Source organism: Bos grunniens, chromosome 20 (genome assembly GCF_055505025.1).
Source record: "Bos grunniens cultivar Pamir isolate PY7600 chromosome 20, Bosgru_T2T1.0, whole genome shotgun sequence".
NCBI lineage: Eukaryota > Metazoa > Chordata > Mammalia > Artiodactyla > Bovidae > Bos > Bos grunniens.
This window is the reverse complement of record NC_141184.1, coordinates 34,636,317-34,660,976: the sequence shown is the minus strand read 5'-3', so window position 1 is coordinate 34,660,976 and position 24,660 is coordinate 34,636,317. Positions and strand designations below refer to the sequence as shown.

The following is a 24,660-nucleotide window of genomic DNA, read 5'->3' as shown; positions in this document are numbered from 1 at the left end:
ATTTGACTTATGGGGGAAAGGGTATCAAATATATCATGTAAAATTATAAAATGGAAGATGATTGATAAAGAGAGCCTAAGATGTTACAGACTGGATAACATAAGCAAACACCATGAGGGTGCTTAAAAAAGGTGTCTTAAAATTTTTTTAAAGGTAACATATTACTAAACACTACCAAAGGGTTAAACTTAAAAAGACTGACAATACCAAGTATTGATGAGAATGTGGATCAACTGGAATATTGCTGGTGGAAATGCAAAATGGTTCAGCCATTTTGGAAAAACAGCCTGGCAGTTTCTCACTCACATGACCCAGTAATCACAACCATGGGAATTTACCCAAAAGAAATGAAAACACCCAACCTCACAAGAACATGCACACAAGCAGCATTATTCATTACAGCCCGAACTGGAAACAACTTGTAAGTCTGTAAGTTTGTGAATTAACAGAGAAATTATGATACATCCATACTATTGCTACTACTCAGCAATAAAAAGGAATAAAACAATATACCAGCAACATTCTGCTAGAAATCAAACACAAAAGACTACATGCTGTATGATTCTCTGGACATGAAATTCTACAAAGGGGACAACTATATAGTGACAAAAAGTGAATGAGTGGTTTCCCAGGGTTGGGGGAGAAGATCAACTACTACAAAGAGGCACAAGAAAACTTTTTAAGAGTGATATTCTTTACATCATTGTAAATAATTACTAAAATTAGTCAAGTTGCACACCTAAAATTGGTTAACATTTATGCATATAAATTATGTTTCAATAAAATAATTTGGTTGATTATTAAAAATATTGCTAAATATAGTTTAACTAAAAGTACTGTTAAAAATTAAAAAGTAAACAAACAGAACAGATAGTAAATTGTTGGCATATCAAACAGAAAAAACTATTTCACGATAGACTTTTAATGGTATGTGTTTAGTGAGCTATAGATAAAAAGAAATGTAAAAAAAGTCTTAAAATGTATCTAGTAATCTTAATGGTAATATAATAGGGAAAAGCTAATAGGAAATTTGGAGAAGGCAATGACAACCCACTCCAATACTCTTGCCTGGAAAATCCCATGGACAGAGGAGCCTGGTAGGCTGCAGTCCATGGGGTCGCTAAGGGTCGGACACGACTAAGCGACTTTACTTTCACTTTTCACTTTCATGCATTAGAGAAGGAAATGGCAATCCACTCCAGTATTCTTGCCTGGAGGATCCCAGGGACGGGGAAGCCTGGTGGGCTGCCAACTATGGGGTTGCACAGAGTCGGACATGACTGAAGCGACTTAGCAGCAGCAGCAATAGGAAATTATCTTTGGAAATAAGATTTTTAGCCTAAAAGAAATAATAAAATAAAAGGAGCAGAATCTCATAGTCTTAAATTTGAATTAAAAATATTAATTCTTAATTTATTTTTTCTTTCTAAATAAATATATATATTTCTAGCTCTATCCTCTGAAAAAGTCCAAAGCTATGATAACCTATTAGCAATGAATATTCACAGCATCCAGATTATTCCCACAAAAGGCAATCAGGGCTCTTAGGAAAAAATGGCTGAGTTCAGATTTGGGACAGAAAATGTACAAGCCAAATCTGGGGAATCTTGTAGAGACAGAAAGTAATCAGGTTACAAAAGAGCAATGAGGTTATACCAAAAAGGTACAAAATCAATTTGAAGGGAAAACTCATTATTCTGAAAACTGGTAAGTAACGGAAAAGAATAGAGTACTTTCCCTGCCTTTCTGGTACAAACTGTATTTCACAGTAACTAAATTTTCAGGACAAAATTCCTCTTTCAAGAAGAATCCCTGCCAATTAATATGGGATAAATAAAATAATTTGGAAAAAATCAGCATTTTGCAATTTGTAATGAAAATAATGAACCTAGGTAATGATCATTCAAAACCTATCATGAAAGACTTTATGAAAGATTAAGAACACAGTCAAAATCACTGAAAATGGGACAACCAAACATAACGTGCCTTTTGATGTGAGGCAACAATATTTAGCGTCACTTGTGAAGTATTCTTGTCTGTTTTCTGAAAACTGAACTTCAATATCAGTAAACCTCTAATCTAACTTAAGAGTTTACAGAAAAAAAAATGGTGGCCAGAGGAACACTAGAATGACACCAGAAAGAAGAGATCTATGATATCTAGAATATGGGACACTCCACAGGAAAACGTAAGCAGCATGAGAAATGAAACAGTGAAAGTTGACTTTTATAGACTAAGACTTAAGAGTCATGACAACCAAAGCAACAGCAATTCAACTATAAAAACACATTTTTGAGACAATCAGGGAAATGTGAACATGGAATAATTATTACATGTTTGGAAATAATTTTATTAATAGTTATTTTGAATCAGATGACAAAGATACTCTGTTTTTTTTAAAAAAGTCATCTCTGTTAGAGACAGACATTAAAGTATTTATGAGTGAAATGATATAAAGTATGGGATTTTCTTTAAAAGTGTTACAGCCAAAGAAAGTTAAATTAAAAAAAAAAATAGATGGGGGTGGGAAAGAGATAAACAGGATATTAGGAAAATACTAACAACTTTTGAAGCTGGGTAATGAGTACTTCTATTTGAAAATCCTTAAATAAAAAAATTCATAAGGAGCTAAATATTTCCATGTATAAAATTTTTAAAGAACACTAATTGTGGTTTAATCCTATACTTCTATAGGACATTCTATATATTTTAAAACATGTCAAATAATGTAAACATATATTTAATGCAATCTATGTACCTATCTATAGATCTCATGTCTATCATCTAGATTAAAGGGATTAAAAAATTATCTAGAAGGATGAGAAGAGAGAATATTACTTATTCAGAAAACTTGTAGCAAGCAATTGAATAACTGATTAAATAGGGGTATTAAACAAAACATTCACCCTAATATGTTGAAATAAATTTTCCCTACCACAAAGTAAACACTTAAAAAAAAAACTGAAAAATTTCTTTCAAATCATGAAGTCTACAAACACTCACATTTTGAAGAAGCTGCTCAAACCAGTCATATCCAGTATCTCTGCATGCTGCAACCTAAGGGGAAAAATATGGTGCACCTATCAAAATTAGAAATTTACATTAAAACATACTTTTGCTATGCTATAGTCTCAAGAATAAAAATTTTCAAAGTTCTAAATTAAAAAAATTATTTTCATACTTATGGACATAGGGAGAGGGGAGGAGAGGGTGAGATGTATGGAAAGAGTAACGTGGAAACTTACATTACCATGTGTAAAATAGATAGCCAATGGGAATTTGCTGTGTGACTCAGGAAACTAAAACAGGGGCTCTGTTTCAATCTAGAGGGTGGGATAGGGTGGGAGATGAGAGGGAGGTTCAAAAGGGAAGGGATATATGTATACCTATGGCAGATTCATGTTGAGGTTTGACAGAAAACAAAATTATGTAAAGCAATTATGCTTCAATAAAAAATAAAAAGAAAAATAAAAGAAAAATAAAAAAAAAGTGTGGATTAAATGATTAGAACTCAAAAAAAATTATTTTCAAATAAACTATTTTTTTCAGTGAGCCAATAATCTACCATGTTAAAGAACTTTATTCCAAAAGTATATTAGAAGCCATTCAAAATATTCACTTAATGTATCAAAATTAAAAATGGTATTCTGAATGGTATATTGAATCACACACTATCAGGAAATCTGTAAGGTCTGAAACAATAAAAATGCAAATGTTTGCTTCTTATTTTCCTTCTAGGTAGAAGATTTAAAGACATTAGTAAAACAGAGATGATCATGTAATCCATAATATAAAAATTCTTAAGTCTAAAACATGAAAAGCATTCTGGGTCAAAAAAAATTATAGTTTATGTGTATAATAAAACATAATGAAATTAATTTTAATTCATGTATTCTGGAAAAAGTAGAAATTACAGTCTCATTTCAGGCTGCTATTCATGTGTTATTGTATCTTTTTATCTACTTCTCACTTCCCTTTCCGTTTTCAATCACTGGAAGAGTCTGGAGAATTTTAATATCAGTGCTTAAGACAATGGATGCTAAAAAAAAGTGGGGGTAGGTAGAAATACTACTCTCATCTTATTTGCATCCCTTGAGTTATCTCCAGAAACATATAATAAGGGAAGTATCAGAGGATAACCAAATATCTTGTTATTGTCTCTCCCTTTATAAGACAAGGCAGGCCTCAGTGAGGTTTGCACCCACAGGAATCACCCTTGTTTCAGTCCTTCCTTACCACATCAGTGATATTTAAAATCTTCCTTGTCATTGCTTCTTTGTCATTGTGTGGAGTTGGAGTAAACCAGAGTTTTTGGAATGTTTCATTTACTAATTTCTAGAAGAAAGAAAAATTTCAAACTAATAAATACAATAAATGTGGCAAAATTCTTAATCCCAAATTCTCATTAAAGCCCAAAGCGAAGTATATGTGTGTGTGTATATATATACACAAACACACACACACACATATATATATAAAACCCTGAAATTTCTGGTATGACATCCTCAGTTTCAAAAAGATCAATTATAAAAATTATAAATTTTTTTCAGTTTGGCAAAGATTTTAAATGGGTTAATAATATGCCGATGCAGGAGATGTAAGAAAGACTTGGGTTTGATCCTTGGGTCAGGAAGATCCCCTGAAGGAGATCACTTCAGTATTCTTACCTGAAGAATCCCATGGACAGAGGAGCCTGGAGGGCTACAGTCCATAGGGTCACAAAGAGTCGGACACGACTGAAGCGACTTAACACAATACTATGTCTAGTATAGAACTTCTGGATATAATGCACTTAAATGCTTTTGATCAAACTAAAAAATACTTTTGCTGCTTTGGTAGAAGTTGTTAAAAAACTAAACAAAATCAAAACCCAAAAAAGAAATATAGGGACAATCACATATACATAGATTCACTAATGAACTCTAACTTTCAACAAAGTATTTACTAATTTAGAAAACCAAGCACATACCATTTGAAAATCAATTTAATTTGAAATAAATTTCCTATATACAATGTAATCTCTACAATGACATTAAATATTACAATTGCCAAATTGGTTTGATAAGATCAGATTTTATTAACTAATGCAGGACCTAGAAAAAAAATACCTAAACATGTCTTTTTCTTCAATTTATAGTCTATAATATTGACTTACTTGTGTAGATTTTATATATACATAATTAACAAAACTTATATATATAAAGCAAACATTTAAATTACTTGGGCTTTCCTGGTGGCTCAGCGGTAAAGAATCTGCCTGCACTGCAGGAGACAGAGGAGACTTGGATTCGATCCCCAGGTTGGGAAGATTCCCCCGGAGGAGGTCATGGCAACCCACTCCAGTATTCTTGCCTGGAGAATCCCATGGACTACAGAGGAGCCTGGTGGGCTACAGTCCATACAGTTGCAAAGAGCTGGACACAACTGAAGTGACTGAGCATGCACACACATGTAAAACATTAATGAAAAATGAATTTTTAAAGTAGTCAATGTTTTTAACTTACCTTAATGCCCTCTTCATCATTTACCCTGCGAATCATTTTTACACACATTTCTGTAATTTTTGGAAATGTCGGTTGTTCAATACAGATGTCTCTTAGAATCTTTATCACCCTTTTTCTGACACTGATACCAGTATCCTAGGAACAGAAAGATATTCTAAATGTCAGAAAAACTGAGATGCCAAGGTGTATGAAATTTGATAAAATAAAATTAGAAAATACCAAGAAACAGTATACATACATTTATTAACATGATATGCTATGCTATGCTAAGTCACTTCAGTCGTGTCCGACTCTGTGTGACCCCATAGATGGCAGCCCACCAGGCTTCCCCGTCCCTGGGATTCTCCAGGCAAGAACACTGGAGTGGGTTGCCATTTCCTTCTCCAATGCATGAAAGTGAAAAGTGAAAGTGAAGTCGCTCAGTCGTGTCCAACTCTTAGCGACCCCATGGACTGCAACCTACCAGGCTCCTCCATCCATGGGATTTTCCAGGCAAGAGTACTGGAGTGGGGTGCCATTACCTTCTCCGATTAACATGATAAACATGGTCCATATATATATTTTAAAACACATTTATATTAATCTTATTATAAATATGAGTTATTTTATTATGCTGTCTTTGCTTTTAAAATGTAATATCCAACATATGGAAAATATTAAATCGCACTGAACACAAGAGGAGCATATAAGCCTGCCAAAATTAAATGGAGTAACAAACATGAAACTTTGAGGATATTGTTTGGCACTTAAACAGCATATGAAGTATATATAACAAAAATGTTTAACAAATCTTTCAAACCAGTATCACTATTTTATAATTTATAGCAAATATAAGGAAAAAAGGAACAGATCAAAGGAAACAAAACCATGAAAAAATAACAAGACTGGCTTGCCTTTTTAAATCTCTCTGTCATGGTGGCATGTGTAAGAAAGAGTTAGAGAATACTCTAAATAAAATAGAGATGAAATATTGTGGTGGATACATGGGTGTTAACTGTACTATTTTTAACTTAACAGATTTTCATAACTAAATCATCTTTAAGTAAGAAGTACTGAATACCCATTGTGCAAAATTATCTCCATTTTGTAGTTTAGCAAACATGAAAATATTTTAGGATATATTGCTAAGGTAGATGCTGTCAGAGTTCATTATACCTGAAAATCCTGTTGTTTGTCCTTCACTCTTGAAAAGAGTAAGACATTAAAAGTGAAAAAATTCTTCTACTTTTTCCTTAAAATTCTTTGTTTCCATCAAGATTTTATGCTAGTTGGAGATGAAATTATCTGTAACTCTCAGTCCCACAGTATTTAAATATTGGGCTAAAAGTGATAAATTCTTGTCAGTTTAAGAATACCGAAATCCTGTACCTAATGAATCTCTGTTGAGTTATAGAAGAAGTCAATAACCCTGCAGTGGGTGGTATGGAATTTCGACAGATATTTTGTAATGCCAATGTTTCCTTTCATTTCCAAGGAAATACTTCAGGGCCACAGAATTCAATGCCATAGAAGAAAAGAATATCTTAGAATAGCATTTCTTATGTTTGCTCTTAAAACTCAAATGACTTTATTTAGCTTGCAGGTATCTGAGTCTGTCATAATTCAGCTTTAAAGAAATATGCAAATACACATAATAACCAAAAATACTGTCAGACACCAAAATTCCATATATAGCTCTCACTGAAATAATTCTTCCTGTTTATATACATATATATTTATAATTACTCTAGAATCCTATCCAAAATACTTAACTGTGTCATGTAGCTCCCATCATTTACTCTTTGTATATCAGCATAATCAAAAACTAATAGTAACTGGTAAAGGGAATCCAATTTTTACCAAAGATGTGCTTTACAATATTAAGCAGCCCTCCTCTTGAAATACGTTCTTCTTTAGAAAGTTGCTACAGTTTATATATTAGGTTAGATAAAAATACAGAATTGATATCTACCTTTCTATCTTAACATTTTTAAAAAGTGATATTAGGAAGGCAAAATTATATTCATAAATTATAATAAAAGTGACAAAACAAGCATACCAATATTCTTTCAATCAGCATATCATAATACTGCTCAGCAAGCTGAGGTCGACAAAGGACAAATCGACCTAGTAATTCCACTGCTGCTTCTCTGACACTAGTGGAGTTATCCATTAATCGTCCATGAACTCCTCGCTGCATATCCAGCTGAAGAAAAATAAAGAAATTATAACTTATACTAAGTAGAGCTAATATTTTAATTTGAATATAAAAGTCACATAAAAAGAATAATTTGTGTTCCTCTTTACCCTTGCTAGAATACTGGGGTCTACAGCAACAACCTCAGATAAACACTTCATGGCTTTTGTTCGAACGGCAATTGCATTTTCACCAAGGACTCGAAGGATCTGCCAAGCAAATATTAACATTTTCATCAATTTTAGAACATATAGCTTTTTAACAAAACACAGAAAGAAAACATGCAAAAAAATATAGAAATATCGAATTTACTTTCCTTCAATTTTTATATATGTAAGTAAAAAGATCTGTTATCATACTGATCCAAAGTTTTCACTTAAAACATTAAGGTATGGTGTTTTATACTTTATAGCCTTTCCTTTCTTCTGTCATTCTCAATTAAACCTGTTTTTTATTGCTATGCTTCATTTGCAAGAAACTGTAGGCCCACTGAAAACTTTCTATGTCTAACTTTAATCAAGGATACTTAGTATCATTTAAATAATAATTCTGGTAACTGAATAATTTGTTTTTATAACATCAATCACTCTAACTATACCATCACTCTACCTGTACCATACAGATACATATCCACTTATCTGTAAAACAAGAATCAACAGGTAAAGGCATGCAGAACAAACATTTTAACAAATATGGAACAAAGAAACAAATGTTATTTTCATCATTTTTTAAAAATATCTGTTCTCAACAATGAACAGACATCACACACAAGTTTCCAGAATTAGAAAAATCAGTATCACTGTATAAGAAATTCTTGTCCAGTTTACCTGTGTCAAATAAATATCAAAGCTCTGGGCAAACGGCCTCATAGAGGCCAAGTATCGAACAATCAAACAAGCATCATCATAGTCCACAGTATCAGAGTTCATTCTGCAACGAAAGGTCATTAAATTATAATTAATTAAATTTTTTTGTAAAGTAGGTAAATAGATATCAAAGAGACAACTGAAAACACTGGATCTTTTGTTTTTGGATCTTACTTTAATGTGCTGAACTGAGAAGGTGTGGTTTTGATAATGCTTCTAAGAAACTTCTTCCGGTTTTCAGCTCGATGCATAATTTGACCAGTTGTCTCAACTTCCTTTGCATGATGTGATCCTTCAGATGATTCTTCATCTTTTTGTGATTTCATTGCTTTTTCTGTTTCCAGTGTTGTATCACGGAACCACTGGGCAATATAGAATTTACGAGAAAACTGGAAAGAAATTTTAAGACTTGAGTTTGATGAAATTAGTAACAAAATTTCCAACCTACTGACAAAGTGTTTACAATCAGAAACACAATTATCAAGGTTTACTTTAAAAAGAAGAGTTTAGAACACATGGATAAAATGCTGAAGGTAGAAGACTATAGTTACTTTCAAAATTTTACCTTATTTCTTCAAGAAATATACAACCAATTATTACTGAACTATATTAACACTGAGGTACATGTATAATCTGTTCCTGAGTTTTTTCCCCTCCAGTTTATTGAGAAATAATTGACATACATCATTGTAGAGTCTGTTCCTTTCCACAAAGACTGAAAACCTATAGTAGTTGGCTGAAGAGCTTTAGCTATTTCCAACCTCTTTATTTTTATTTAATTCTCCAACTTCTGTAGATGCATATCCCATCAATTAAAAAAAATTAAAAGTGCCCCAATATAGTGTATAAATTTTACATACAAGCTTATTTTACTAATATTTGGATATATAATATATTTAAAAAAAACAGAATTAAGGATATTTAAAATATACATATAAAATTCTAATCATTTTATAAAAATTCACTTTTTATATGCTAATAGATTATCTCATACACTACCTGGGTCAATGATCTTTGTCTCAAAGATAAAACATTGCAAGATTTTGGATTACCCAAGTCACATAATATTAGGAAACAATATCTGTATCAGAATTTGACTACCACATATTTCTATTTCAAAAATTAATATTCCAATACTACTCTCCTCTTCATGACATTCTCAGTTTTCTTTCAGACCAAATCTGAAATAAACATGTGAACATTACAAAATAAGGAACAGAATCCTACCACCAGTGAAGGATCAGTCTCCGTGTTTTCATCCAAGTAATCAAGCAATGCTTTTTGTAATTGCTGTATTTCATCTTCCCCTCCTGAAACCTATAAAACAAATCAGGTCATAACACAAAGATATTACTAATATATTTTAATAAATCATCCACTCACAAACAGAAATCTGAGGGAAAAAAATCTTATAAATGATAAAAAATGTATAGGTATAGTTAAGTAAAAGGAAGAAACAGAAGAATACTGTTTTTTGAAAAACATTATATACTGATAGCTCAGGTTACTTTTATGAATTACATGTTAACTTTTTATAAAGAAGCTCATAGGGAGCTGACATAATTATTAGAAAAATGTGTATGTAAATCTTCAGAGGTAGGAACCTACTAACACTGGTTTTCTATTTGGTAAGAGACACCTCCAAACTTCTAATCTAGTAAATGGAAACTGTTACCTGTATTATTATGTATTATGGGTATCTTTGAGATATTATTTAAAAAGAACATTCTGAAAGGGAAATATTTTTATTTGTAATTAATACAAAATACTTTACGTCATGTAGATCAAATATACAGTAGGTATATTTAAGCTGTTCATTTGATCTGGAAGCAGAAAGAGACCGAGTCTTTAGGTCCTATCAAGAACAATGTTGTTGTTTAGTTGCTAAGTTGTGTCCAACTCTTTTGAGACCCCATGAACTGTAGCCTGTCAGGTTCCTTTGTTCATGGGATTTTTCAGGCAAGAATACTGGAGTGAGTTGCCATTTCTTTCTCCAGGGAATCTTCTAGACCTAGGGATCGAACCTGTGGCTCCTGCACTGGGTAGGGAGATATTTTACCACTGAGCTACCAGGGAAGCACTTTCAAGAACGATACAGAGCAGGAAATTAACTCTGAGTTGACATTCATGTCTATAGCTTATACTCTGGTTTTACCTGTGTGAAATGCCAAATATATGGTTTAGACTATATGTAAGCAGAAAACAAAGATAAGAATAACCTATGTTCTGAGAGTGTAGTGAAATGGATATATTCAGAATGGTTTTTATTTAGTTGCATCTGGGATATCGATTTTTCTTTTTTAAATTTTCAATTTTCAATTGGAGTATAGCTGATTAACAGTGTTGTGACAGGGTCAGGGAGACAGCAAAAGGACTCAGCCTACATATAAATGTATCCATTTCTGCCCAAACTACCCTTCCATACAGGCTGCCACATTAACACTGAGCAGAAGTTTCTATAGTACACAGTGGGACTTTGTTGGTTATCCATTTTAAATATAGTTGTGTATACCTGATTCAGTAATTCTAGGGAGAGTCCTGAGAATCTGCATTTCTAACAAGTTCCTAGGTGATATAAAAGTTGGTGCTGCTTGTCCAGGGAATCATATTTTGAAATTCTAGGGTAATGGGGACATCCTGTCTGCTCAAAATGGTTCAAAAGAAAATAAAAATGAATATACAGACACATATGTATGTATATTCTAAAAGAGAATAATAAAGCAAATGCTAACCACTAAAGAAATCTGGATGAAAGATTTGTGGGAGCTTTTTGTGCTATTCTTCAAACTCTTCTGTAAGTTAGAGGCATTTGTCACGGCCAGCATGGATAAGGTTATGGACATTAAAAAAATAAAAAAGAGTATAAAGAAAATGAAAAAAGCTTTACATGGTTGGATTACAGATCATCTGCGCTACTTGGTGGCTGAGACGGTAAAGAATCCGCCTATAGTGTGGGAGACCTGGGTTCGATCCCTGGCTTAGGAAGATCCCCTGGAAGGGGGCATGGTAACCCACTCCAGTATTCGTGCCTGGAGAATCCCCATGGACAGAGCAGCCTGGCGGGCTACAGTCCATGGGGTCACAAAGAGTTGGATACAACTAAGTGACTGAGCCTACACATATCATTTACCTATCAATTTTCTTAAGTTATCTTAGTATTACTATCATCTCCTCCACAGTTTAAAATAAAAGTTAAACCAAATAGAAACTAGTATCATACATTCATAACAGAAGTTCACACACACAACTAAGAATTATATAAATCATTTGAAAGTTCCTGTTATACAGAATTCACTCTAAGGTATATATTTTCTCTGTGGCACTTTGAGATGATTTTATTCTGAATCTACAAAATGAAATGCAACACTAACATAAGAATACCTTAAAAAGTTCTTAACTACTTATGACTTATCCCCATAATGTAAATTCTTTATCTCAATACCTGTTTTAAAATTCGTTCTATAGACCCTTGATCCATTTTGCTTGTAACAGCATCTTTCCTCAGTCGTGCAGCAACAGTTCCAAGGTAATCAAGAGATGCCACTCTTAAAGCCATCTCTGTTGACTTATTACTGAACTGATGAACCTGCATATGAAAAATAATTTTAACTTAATCAAGTTAAAATATTTTTAATAGCAGTTTACATAAATTCCGTATCTATGCTGTTTTACTTGAAATTTAAACATTTTTTCCCCGTCATATTGTCCCACAAAGTAATTACCCTTTAAAAATTTTTTGATATATTTTTTTGGCCACATCTTGCAGCTTGCAGGATCTCAGTTCCCTGACCATTGACTAAACCTGGGCCATGGCAGTAAAAACCCAGAATACTAACTACTAGGCCACCACGGAACTCCCATTAATTGCCTTTTGAGTTTCCAGAATTTTAACATTTTCATTAAAAAGAAAAAAAAATTATAACTAAGTCTTCCTAAGAACACAGTCACTTTCTTTAAATGTAGGCTCAACTGTATAAAATGGGATTATAACCGACTAAGAACTTCTTAGGCTGGAATTTCAAAGTCTATAAAAAATATCTTGGCTTCAGAATAGTATTAATATATTTTCCAACTGACAGAAAGTAAGGCCCCCAAAGCTCTGTAACAACTACACGAGTCCAAATGCAGTTTAAAAATAAAAACCACAATAGCATTTCGTTGTATTTATTTCCCTAATACGGTATTACATGAGGACTAAAATGTGTCATGTTTTTAGAAGTACTCTTAAAGATGACAGAGCTCATATTCATCAGTTTCATGCTTTGAAATGAATTAACTATAATAACATGACTCTGTGTTGAGATGCTTTTAACTAATAATACTTTCAAATAAATAAAAGGAGTTTTTTAAAGCACTGTTATCTTATGTAATGAAATGAAAGCACCAAAAGTCACAACATTTCAAAATTTTATACAAGGTACCGACAGTATTATGTACAGTAATGCACATGCAAAAATAGAGATGCAATGGTCGTATTTCCTTACACATTTTTAAAGAATTCATCATCTGTGAATCAGAGTACATCCTCATTATGTTGTCTTCTAGTAATCTAATAATCTTTAAATGCTATACTCTTACCAACAGTCTCCCTAACAAACTAAGGAGTAGTTCAGCAGCTGGCCATTCAGGCTTATTGACTGTTGAAAGAAGGTCTTGAACAAAATTTTCAAATAGTGGTCTGTAATCTTCTTCACCTTGCTTACTACCACATCTGTTCAAAGATAAATAATGAAAAAGCTGTGAGTTTAGGTGACATGTTCACCAATATGACTGAAATTTTGTTAACTAAGTTTCTCAACTTGTATACCTAAATAAGGTGTAACAGAGCACATTAAATAAAATATGGTTTAAAATGAATCTATTTCTCAAATTTCATTTTCCCCCCTATTACAGGAAATTCATTTACTGACTAATATTAACATTACTTTCTGGCAAGCATAATACATTTTAAATAATGACCACTGTTCTTCTATGAGATTACTATAAATTCTTCTGAAAACTAAGTAAACCTCTATCCCTAAACTTTCCTATTCAACCAGAATGTCCGAAAATTCAATGAAAAATTAAAGAATTTCAATCTTGTACTTTAGCTTCTAGAATTCAACACACAAGAAAGTTCATGAAACTTTAGATTTTATAATATTCCAACTGCCTCATTTTAAAGATAAGGATATCAGGAGTCAGGGAGATATAGTCAGGTTTAGATTATGGAAGGAAGTTCGATTAATCTTTTACATAAAAGAAATGAACTATTCTCTCCATGGGGAAAATAAAAATCAGATTATGTTAACTTTACTCACTTTTTAAGGAAGATGGAAAGGAAGTTTTGGGCTGTTCGCATGGCTGTTTCATAAGAATTGGTAATGACAACATCTTGATCAACCTAGATTGAGAAAAATGAATGGATATACATATAAGAAATAACCAACAAATTATTTCAGTTGCTACTACCATGTTAATACTGACTATAAGGGCAATACAATTAAATACTAAAACTTTATGAACTTCCCTGGTGGTACAGTGGATAAGAATCTGCCTGTCAATGTAGGGGACACAGGTTCAATCCCTGATCTGGAAAGATCCCACATGCCACGGAGCCTGTGCACCACAAGTACAGAGCCGGCACCATAGAGGCCGGGAGTCACAATTACTGTGCCTATGAATCCCAACTACTGAAGCCAGCACACCCTTGAGCTTGTGCTCTGCAATAAGAGAAGACACCGCAACGAGAAACCTACGCACTGTGACTAGAGAGTAGCGAGCACTCTCACAACTACAGAGAACCTGCTCACAGCAATGAAGACCCAGCACAACCAAAAATAAAATAAATAATTTTTAAAAATACTAAAACTTTAACTATACTCTTATATGTAAGAGAAGATACAATTAGCATTGTTGTTGTTCAGTCCCTCAGTCATGTCTGCCTCTGTGATTCCATGTAAGGCAGCACGCCAGTGTTGCATTTCCTTAACTAGCTCCTGGAGTTTGTTCAAACTTATGTCCACTGACTCAGTGATGCCATCCAACCATCTCATCCTGTCGTCCCCTTCTCCTCCTGCCTTCAATCTTTCCCAGCATTGGGGTCTTTTCCAATCAGTCAGCTCTCTGCATCAAGTGGCCAAAGTACTGGAGCTTCAGCTTCAGCACCTGTTCTTCCAATTAATATTCAGTGTTGATTTCCTTTAGGATTAGCTGGTTTGATCTCCCTGCAGTCCAAGGGACTCTCAAGAGTCTTCTCACAGTTTGAAAGTATCAATTCTTTGAAGCTCAGACTTCTTTACGATCCAACTCTCACATCCATACACGACTACTGGAAAAACCATAGCTTTGACTAGACGCACCTTTGTTGGCAAAGTAGTGTCTCTGCTTTTTAATAGGCTGTCTAGGTTCGTCATAGTTTTTCTTCCAAGGATCAAGTGTCTTTTAATTTCATGGCTGCAGTCACCATCCACAGTGATTCTGGAGCCCAAGAAAATAAATTCTGTCATTGTTTCCATTGCTTCCCCACCTATTTGCCACGAAATGACAAGACGGGATGCCATGATCTTCATTTTTTGAATGGAGAATTTTAAGTCAGCTTTTTCACTCTCCTCTTTTCACCTTCATCAAGAGACTCTTTAGTTCCTCGTTGCTTTCTGCCATTAGGGTGGTGTCATCTGAGGTTATTGATATTTCTCCCAGTAATCTTGATACCAGCTTGTGCTTCATCCAATATGCTTCATTCTTAACATATGTTAAGAATGAGAAACGTGTGTAACAAATGAAATACCAATGGTTGTTTATCATGATCTAGGTCAGAACAATATTGATCAAAAATACAAAAAGAATTTCAAAAAAATTTGCAGGTTCAAAGTTTATGAAATGCTGGAATATAATACTAAATAAAATTCAACTCCATCATTAGAAATTTAAAGATCAGTATATAGTTAATTCAAAGTTGTAGAAACCTGATACACAAATAAACATTAAAAAAACTCAGTAGTAACCAGAAGAATGAGAAATAAAACATGGTATCATTTTACACTAACCAGACTAGGCAAAAATCAAAAAGTATGAATGTAAACTAGAATATCACTTTAGAGCAAACTGACCAGTTTCATTAAGTTAAAAGTGCATGTAAATTATGATTTAATATTCTACTTCTAAGTATACCTAGAGAAACTTATGCTTCAAGTTGTGTGTCACATATGATGTATTTAACCCAAGTCAAAAAGAATCTAGCATTAGCTACACATATTAAAAACAATGGTGAGTGAAAAAATTTGCTGTAAATGTCATTATATCATTTATGTAAATTAAAACTTTATCAAATATGCAGATAAATAACTAAATGAAAGAAGATAAACATTCACAATGATAAGGAAAGACTATGAAAAGAGAACAAGGTTAGAAGAAGCGGAGAATAGGACCTCAACCTTTTTGATATTTGTTTTATACTTTGCACCTTTCTGATTATAATAAAGAAATAAAATTAAACCTCTTTCGAATTTTTTGGAGGTAAAACTATAGAACCTGGCAAAATGTTAAGTGTTGATGGGTAAAAGCTACAAAACCAAAAGCAAATCATAGCTGTAAGTTACTCAAATTGTTGTTGTTTAGTCTCTAAGTTGTATCTGACCCTTTTACGACCCCATGGACTGTAGGCTGCCAGGCTCATCTGTCCATGGAATTTCCCAAGCAAGAATACTGAGTGGGTTGCCGTTTCCTTCTCTAAGGGATCTTCTGAACTCAAGAATTGGCAGGTGAATTCTCTACTGTTGAGCCACCAGGGGAGCCCCCAAGTTACTCAATAGAGAAGGCATAAATTCATTTTCAGCATGAATTAAACATTAATTACATTAAAATTATTTGTTACATGTGACTATAGATACTGCATACTATAATATTCATTTTCAAATTCAGTGTCTTACTTGAACCTTACAATTTGTAATAGTAGGCTTGTTAGGTATTATCATTCCCATTTTATAAAGAAACAAGATTAAAACAATTTGTATGTTTCATGAATGGTGTATACTAGAACTCAAGTCTCCTAAAACTTAGTCTAATGCTCGACAAGGATCTGAAAGCCCAGTCACAAAACCCTAATTAACACCTTCAGTTTTATAAGAATGGCAGAGAATACAGGTACTTCTTCCTACAAAAGCAAACAGTTCTAAAACTTACAAATGATTCCTTACTTTTTTATTTGAGTCCTCTTCTGAATTAGAGTCCTTCTCTGATGATGGTAAGTGTACTACACACTGAATTAGTTGTAAAACCAGTGCTGTAACCATCTGAATATACATAGGCTCTCCATCCATATCACTACTATTTAACCTTTAAAGGAGAAGAAAATATTTTAATCATACAGCATATGAAGAGAATTTCATTTTACATGTTACTTATGATCTGCAACTTTCAGGATGCTTTATTTACCAAAATTTCTAGGTATTATCCTTAGTGCTTATAACAGTGACCTTAAGTTAATTATTTTGGGGAAGTTAGGAAAAATACCAACTAAATGTCTATGTATAGATCATTAAAATAATCACAGGAAAAATGCAGTATATAAAATTCTATACTTTATATGTACTGCAGATTGAAAACTGTAATGTAAAACATCAAATATTTTTCAAAGTGATTTTTAAAATGACAAATCTTCAAGATTTCACAATGCCGAGGCATTCTGATATTTCTTTTATTATTAAAATCTGCTCCATAGTCAGTTCTTGATCATACGTTAAGAGTATGAGGTCTGTGACACAGAATGTAAAAAACCAGATTTTAAATCTTTTCGTTTAAAAGAGTATTCCTTTATATATTGGTAGCTTTTCTTCAGGTTTTAGTAGACAATAGATGTTAATCAAAACACAAGTGGTCCAAAAAAAGTAAGATAAAAACAATTATTTTATAGAAGACAACCTTCAAAGCAATCTAAATATAACCCTATATGCTAGGTCAACACATTTAATCACCCAGGAATATTATGATAGTCATGGAAATTATGATGATGATCTATGCCAACAAAGGCAATATTGCTAACAATAGTGGATAACATTTCTTACTCTGTGCTTAGTAATTTAAACTCATGTCTATTGTCTATATTGCCATTAGAGCAATTTTTCAGCTCTCTTAAAAAAATATTATATAATGACTTACTACTGTATAAAAGATTAAGTTCAAGTTCCTTAATAAGCCTTGTAAAATCCCTGAACTGCCTCTGACGCTTTGGAGCCGTATTTCCTACTGCTCTTCTCACAGACCAATGGTTCTTAAACAGGGATGACTCTGCCCTTCAGGGGACCTTTGCCCGTGTCTAGTGAAAATTTTGGTGATCATAATTGGAAAGCGTACATTTCTTTTGGTTATCTAGTAGGCGGGGGCCAAGGATGCTGCTAAGCATCTTACAATGTACAGGCCAGCACTGCAAAGTATTATCTGGCTCAATATGTCAATTATGCCAAGACTGAAATTCCCTGCCAAAGATCTTTATACTTGACAATCACTGAGCCTTTAAGTCTCTCAAGAGTGTATTGTTATTTCACACATTTAAGCTATTCTTCATGCTGTTCTGACACAGAACTGCCTTTTATTCGATGATTAAAACAAAAGTCAGAAATGATAAAGAATAAATATATGATGGCTACAGTATAATGGGGTTCTTCATCATAAACTTGGTGTTTGCTATATTAGTTACCTGAAGTTCCTTAAGCTCCTCTTGCTGGTAGGTAATCTTGCAAGTGAAGTAAAAATTTCTTCCAAAATTAACTGCCTATGTTTTTCATATCTTGAGAATACCTATTTAGCAATTATAAGATTTCAACTTAAGTTATAATTATTCGAAAACAAACAAAAATGATACTATACTATGTGATAAAAACCTAATCTGCCATTTAGAATGAAAATGTTTTCAACAACTTCAACAGTAATGACTTAATTTACTCAACCTTTCTATCATTAATTGTAACATTCTTATAGAAGTCATAGTATACTAGTTTCATGCAGAGGAATATGGTATTTTAGGTATGGAAAGTAAGACAAGATTTAAATGATTTAAAATACCTGATTTTATTAAGAAATTATTAAATATTTTTAAATACTTAGAAGTGTTTAAAATCTAAGGCATAAAATAGCCCTCGTGGAAAACTCAAATCTGCATTAGTTTTTGCAAATTTGTATTGAACGATATCAATATTATTTTTCTGGGGGATAACTAAAAATGTGTACTGATTATACTTACTGCAGTAACTAATTTAATGGCACACAATTGTAGTTCACTGACATTTTCCACAAAAAATGGTGTTATTCCCATTGAAGATACCTGCACAGACACAGAGAGTAACGATAGGATACATCTGTAATAGATTTCAGTAACATTCTACCTTACTAAATCCCAAAACACTAAAAAACTTACTGAAAAACAATGAGAGAGCATTTTCTTTTCCCTCATCAATCGACATCTAGTTTTCCCTTTGTTCCCTTTCATCCTCGAGAAAATTGGTACGTACCTTCCTTCACAGATGCCATTCCTCTAATTACCAACTTTTAGACTGATAAATATCACAGGAATGCAAAAAAACAAAACATAATTCACTATTCTGGAAGAAATATCCTAACATATTTTAAAGGAAATAATAACTTTCAAATAATTTAGATTTTAGAATTTACACTACATTTACCTTTCTTCTGCCCCAAGTGGTTCTTTTTAAAACTTCCCTACACTTTTACTTCTTCCATTTAGATATAATATACTCAGAATGAAAAAAATTAACGTAGTGCTGGTATTATTATTGAGTGCTCAAGGTTAAACTGAACCCAATTAGGTCCTTTATCCTTAAATTATTTGATCTAGAAATATGGAAAATGCTTGAAAAAAACTTACCTGAAGGATTGTTGTGTCTGTTAGAAGTTGTATTTCTAGTAGTTCTGATAAGCTGCTAACAATGTCACAAACTTTATTATAAAGCATTACTATTACTCTCTGCTTATGGGTAGAACATTTAGCCCGTTTTGCCTTTGAACTTAGTAAGCCTCCTAAAATTAAAAAAAAATCAAAACAAGGCTTATGTCAACTTTTAATAATCTGTTATAGCAATGAAACTGCTTCCTGAATTAAAAGAACACATCTTTTTTTTCTTCCCTATATAAAAATATAACTTGGCAAACAAAGCTATTTATTTACTGAAGAGAAAATTATTCTCTACGGAATACTCAGAAAGTCGACACTGTTAGAACAGATTTTCAATGGCTATTAAATTCTTGTATCTTAAGTATAAATTTATTTCATTTTTTTTTTCCATTGACTGGAGCAGGATAGTAAGATGATATTCCCCTTAAATCAACTTGCAATAATTAAACTACAGATAATTAATTTAGGATATTCATGATTCAAGTTTGCCCTCCTCTCTTCAAATGTAAACATGTTAATATACTTGACTCATTTGTAAAGATTATCAGTAAGAGAAAGAATATACATTTTTTAATTAATTTATTTTTTATTGAAGGATAACTGCTAAGAATATACATTTTTAATCAACCCATTTTGTAGATAATATTTTAGGCAAAATTAGGGTGAAGTGCTAAATAGAACCAGAAGTGAATATTAACATTATCTAAGATTGCCAGATAAGTAAAATTACTTGTTATTATATGTAAACAGTTGCTAAAGAAATTATAACTGAACAAGTACCAGACTGAAAAATTTCTATATTCCAGTCAAATGAAGGGCAGTGTTTATTACAATTTTATAATCTAGTAATTTTGGTGCCATTTGAAGTCACTGCATTCTGACCCATCCAACATGGCAAAATTATATTACAGGTAATTTTGATATTAAACTAAAAAATTATCAGTATAAAAGGGCAAACCAACCTCCATGAGGATCTAATCTGTAAACAGGATCATACTGAGGATAAAGTGTATTCTGCAAATGAAATTTAGTGTACTGTATAACTCTTTCGATTACATCCTCAATATATACAGCTTTTGGCATGTTAGGGGATGTCATGATGTTTATAGTTGTAAGACAGGCATCTGCTGATTTTGTCACTCTCTCCATAATAAGGTCTCTCCATAACCTTTCTTCTTCTTCAGTATCATTATTCTGTAAAACAACACACTGTTAATGAAACTGAAATAAACACATTTATAGGTTAAAATATTTTTTAAATATTATAATATATTTGACCTTCCCTGTAAAACTCTGTGTCGGGAAGATTCCCTAGAGTAGGAAATGGCAACCCACTTCAATATTCTTGCCTGGAAAATGCCATGGGGTTGCAGAGTCGGACATAACTGAGTGACTGAGCACGCACGGTGGAAAACTTGGTAAGAGTTTTGATGTGTGTCTATTTAAAGAATATCAGGAATGAAGTACAAATACTTATATTATGTTAGGTATGATTTTTGTGTTAATGTTTTGAAACATAATGTACTCTACTTTCTAATTTCACCATTAAGTGACATCCTAATAACAAAGTTTTAGTTATGTTTATCTTCTGTGATAGACTTATTTTAAAAGTAAGTAAAATGTTACTGACTCAATCATTTCTAATATCTATTTTTCAACAACACTGTATTTTTGAAACTGAGATTAAAAAGTGGTGACTATGCAGACTACTAAAAACATATTTTATTTTCTAAAATAGATAACTCAACAACTGATAGACTACGTTTTAATTTATACATCAGCAATATGCATTACAATTGGGAAAAAGTGACTTTAATCTTACTTTTAAAGTGAAAATCCTTCTATCACATCCTTAGTTATAAGATATCGACTTTATATTCTAGGAATATTTTCATATGCATGCTAAAAGCATAATATATGTAAAGCAGAGCAGGGCTTTTATACTAAGGCCAAAAAACTCCATCTCTAGCTTTCTTTCATTTTACTACTTATACATCCACTAAAAAAGTAACACAAAATAACTTTTCTTTGATATTGAAACTTTTATTTGGAATAGTCAGTTACGGAGGTTCATCACTCATGTCAAACATTAAGGCTTAAAAGCAACACACTAAAAAGTGCTAAGGTTTTCAGGAATAAAAATAATTTCATTAAAAGCGACTCAGCGAGTTCTCCAGAACTTTGAACTCTAGATTCTTGCTATTTACCACAGTTTCTTGCTAAAATATTAAACACACACACACACACACACACACACACCCCTTTTAAGACTAAAGATGTAGTATTGGGTTGGCCCAAAGGTTTGTTTGGGTTTTTGTAATATTGTATGGGAAAACCCGAACAAACTTTCTGGCCAACCAATATACTGTCACTATAGTTTCTCTAATCCCTTAGGTTTATATGATTCAAGAATTATTTTAAAAGGGCATTGGAAAAACACGGATATATTTAATAAACCACAGAAATACCAACTGAGATTACTTTTCTAAATTCCATGTAAATCACTTAGCACTCCTGTGCCTTTTGAAAACATCAAGAACACTTCCTTTCTGAGATATAATCCAGTTCATGTGCTAAACATATATACTATGTATGTATATATGAGAATGGAAGTATTATCTATCAATAATACTTGCTACCAGTGCTTCTCGTTGGATGAAAATTGGACCTTTTTCTGTTTCAAAAATTTTCTATAATATACTATTTTTATTATCAGTCATTTAAAAATAAATTTCATTCACTCAAAATATTCCCAAATTCTTATCTTTTACATTAAATTCCTATAAGCATTAGTGTTTGAATTTATTAATTGTTAAAGAGACACCAGGATCAATTCAAATGCACATACGGTTTTGAAAGTCTGCTATAAAGGTTAGAAACGCAGACCCTGGTTTATATAAACCATTATTATACCATGTTGCTACCGCTTTTGATAAAGCACACTAAAATGTAATGACAGCTGCAGTTAACATTTATTGAGAACTTACAATGTACCAGACACTGTTAAGCAGGTTACATGAATTAATTGAAGAAACATCCCTCCAACAAACATTTGAGCTAGATATAAAAATAACACATAAGGATCAATATTTTAGAATACATTAAGAAATCACCATATGGTTTCCAACTATTTAGTTCTCAAGGGAAGGTCAAGAAAAATAATTACTTCCTACCAACATTTTATAAATGAAAAGACATTTTAAAGACTCATCCACTTACAAAAGGAAGAGCATAATGTAAGATTAAAGAATGATCCTTTGAACTGAATGAATTTACATCTGTCATCATATTTATTTATATCAAAGCTGTCAACTGATAATGTGTAACATTAATTTTAATGTTCTATTAAATTCTAACTGCAAGGCTAAATGTGAACTAGTAAATAGTGGCAACAAGTTCAAATTAATAAAATTTGGAATTTTCCCTATAAATCAAAGTTCCTTATGAAAAACTGTATAATTTAATAGAGTAAAATTAACAATACAGATTTTAAACTTACATGATTTAACAAAGTGGAGAGCTTTGACCCATCTTGAATATTCTTTTCCAAGATATTTAGGACTTTCACAGTTTTGTCAGTGGAAAGCTGAACAGAAGCAAAAATTCTTTTATCAATCATTGGTAAACATAATAAATTACTCAAGAAATATTCTGTACAATTATTCCCCTTAGCTTATGGATTATACAGCATTAACATTCGCTCACAGAGTGGAAAAATAAAATTTTCTCACTTAGCTCCTCCACTCAGATCTGAATTATGTAGAGAATTACTTACTTATTTTTGAAAGAACAGCAAACAGAATGGGCACATATGTACGTTTCTAAGGCAAATCTCACCATATAGCTAGTTAAGACTGCATTTGTTCTGGCCCTCTGCTCTGTGAAAGTGACACTGAACATGCATATGATCGCAGAGGCACCCACACACTCTCTCTAAATATTTCCTTTGTTGATTTTTTATTTTTAAAAACACCTATTTAATTTCTTACAAATAATGTTTTCTGTATTTAAAAAATTAGTAGTCATTGTAGAGGTTCTACCAGGAAGCAACCATTACCCATTCCTTTGACTAAGTCTCCTTTTAGATCCCTATCAGGTAGCTAGGACTCTCAATGGAATCAGTCAGAAAAGTAATATGGGAGGATCAAAGTGACATCAGGTATATTTTCATTATTTCTATACTGGTGTATAGAAAAAATTTCCCCCAAATATATTGCTTTAGATAATTTCACAACAGATTAAACTACTGAAACTTTTGGTAAATTATCCATGCTTTGAAAATACTCAGTAAATGCACTTTTTTGAAACAGAAACACTACATATTTTGAAATAGAAACACTATAGGACTTATGACATAAAACCTAAAGGGGGCATTGGCATTTCGGAAAACTGATGCCATATTTGTATATACAAAAGAAATCAATATATTCCTCACTGCACATAGTAATATCAATGTGAACCAATAGTACATTAATTCTTGGGTAATCATGTGAAATGTCTGTATAGCTTTAAAATCCTAACTCATAAAACTTTTGGCACTCTCAGTGGGAATGTGAATTGGTGCTGCCACTATGGAAAACCAGTATAGAGGGTCCTTAAAAAAGTAAAAAACCAATCTGTCATAATCAAGTGATTCCACCTCTAGGTACGTATCTGAAGAAAACAAAAGCACTAACTTCGTAAAATATATGCATTCCCATTTTTACTGTAGCATTATTTATAATAGTCAAGACATGGAAGCAACCGTGTCCATTCATAGATGAATGGATAAAGAAAATGTGGTATGTGTGTGTGTGTATATTTAGCCATGAAAAGAATGAAATCTTGTCATCTGCAACAATATGCATGGACCTTGATGGCATGATTCTAACAGAAATAAGTCAGACAGAGGGAAAAAAATGCCATATGATCTCACCTGTATGTGGAATCTTAAGAAAAAAAGAATTTATAAATACAAAGAACAGATTGGTGGTTGCTAAAGGTGCGAAGTGGGGGTAGGTGAAGTAGATGAAGGTGGTTAAAAGGTACAAATTTCCAGTTATAAGTCAGTCCTGGGAATGTAATGCAAGGCATGATGAATATAGGTAACAATACTATGATTTATATCTGCAAGTTGTCAAGAGAATAGAACTCTTAATTCTTATTATTCTCATAATAAAAAAAAATAATGCAACTGTAACTGTGTGTGGCCATGATGTTAACTAGATTTACTTTGTATCCTTTTCC

The 24,660-nt window shown here is 32.5% G+C and overlaps 1 protein-coding gene across 5 annotated transcripts in view; it reads right to left on the bottom strand.

Moving 5' to 3' along the window:
* NIPBL (NIPBL cohesin loading factor) overlaps positions 1-24,660 on the bottom strand; it is a 206,111-nt gene that overhangs the window by 36,219 nt on the left and 145,232 nt on the right. For all 5 annotated transcript variants that reach the window (XM_086361456.1, XM_086361454.1, XM_086361457.1 and 2 more), the window contains 17 exons: positions 22,934-23,020; positions 20,397-20,628; positions 19,408-19,559; positions 18,766-18,846; positions 18,223-18,323; positions 16,724-16,862; positions 13,847-13,929; positions 13,125-13,257; positions 11,989-12,132; positions 9,774-9,863; positions 8,721-8,935; positions 8,508-8,610; positions 7,791-7,889; positions 7,543-7,689; positions 5,505-5,639; positions 4,237-4,335; positions 3,004-3,057 (listed from right to left, as the gene is read on the bottom strand). In XM_086361456.1, coding sequence (XP_086217582.1) covers positions 3,004-3,057; positions 4,237-4,335; positions 5,505-5,639; positions 7,543-7,689; positions 7,791-7,889; positions 8,508-8,610; positions 8,721-8,935; positions 9,774-9,863; positions 11,989-12,132; positions 13,125-13,257; positions 13,847-13,929; positions 16,724-16,862; positions 18,223-18,323; positions 18,766-18,846; positions 19,408-19,559; positions 20,397-20,628; positions 22,934-23,020 — 2,094 coding nt within the window. The remainder of the gene's footprint in view (positions 1-3,003; positions 3,058-4,236; positions 4,336-5,504; positions 5,640-7,542; positions 7,690-7,790; positions 7,890-8,507; positions 8,611-8,720; positions 8,936-9,773; positions 9,864-11,988; positions 12,133-13,124; positions 13,258-13,846; positions 13,930-16,723; positions 16,863-18,222; positions 18,324-18,765; positions 18,847-19,407; positions 19,560-20,396; positions 20,629-22,933; positions 23,021-24,660) is intronic.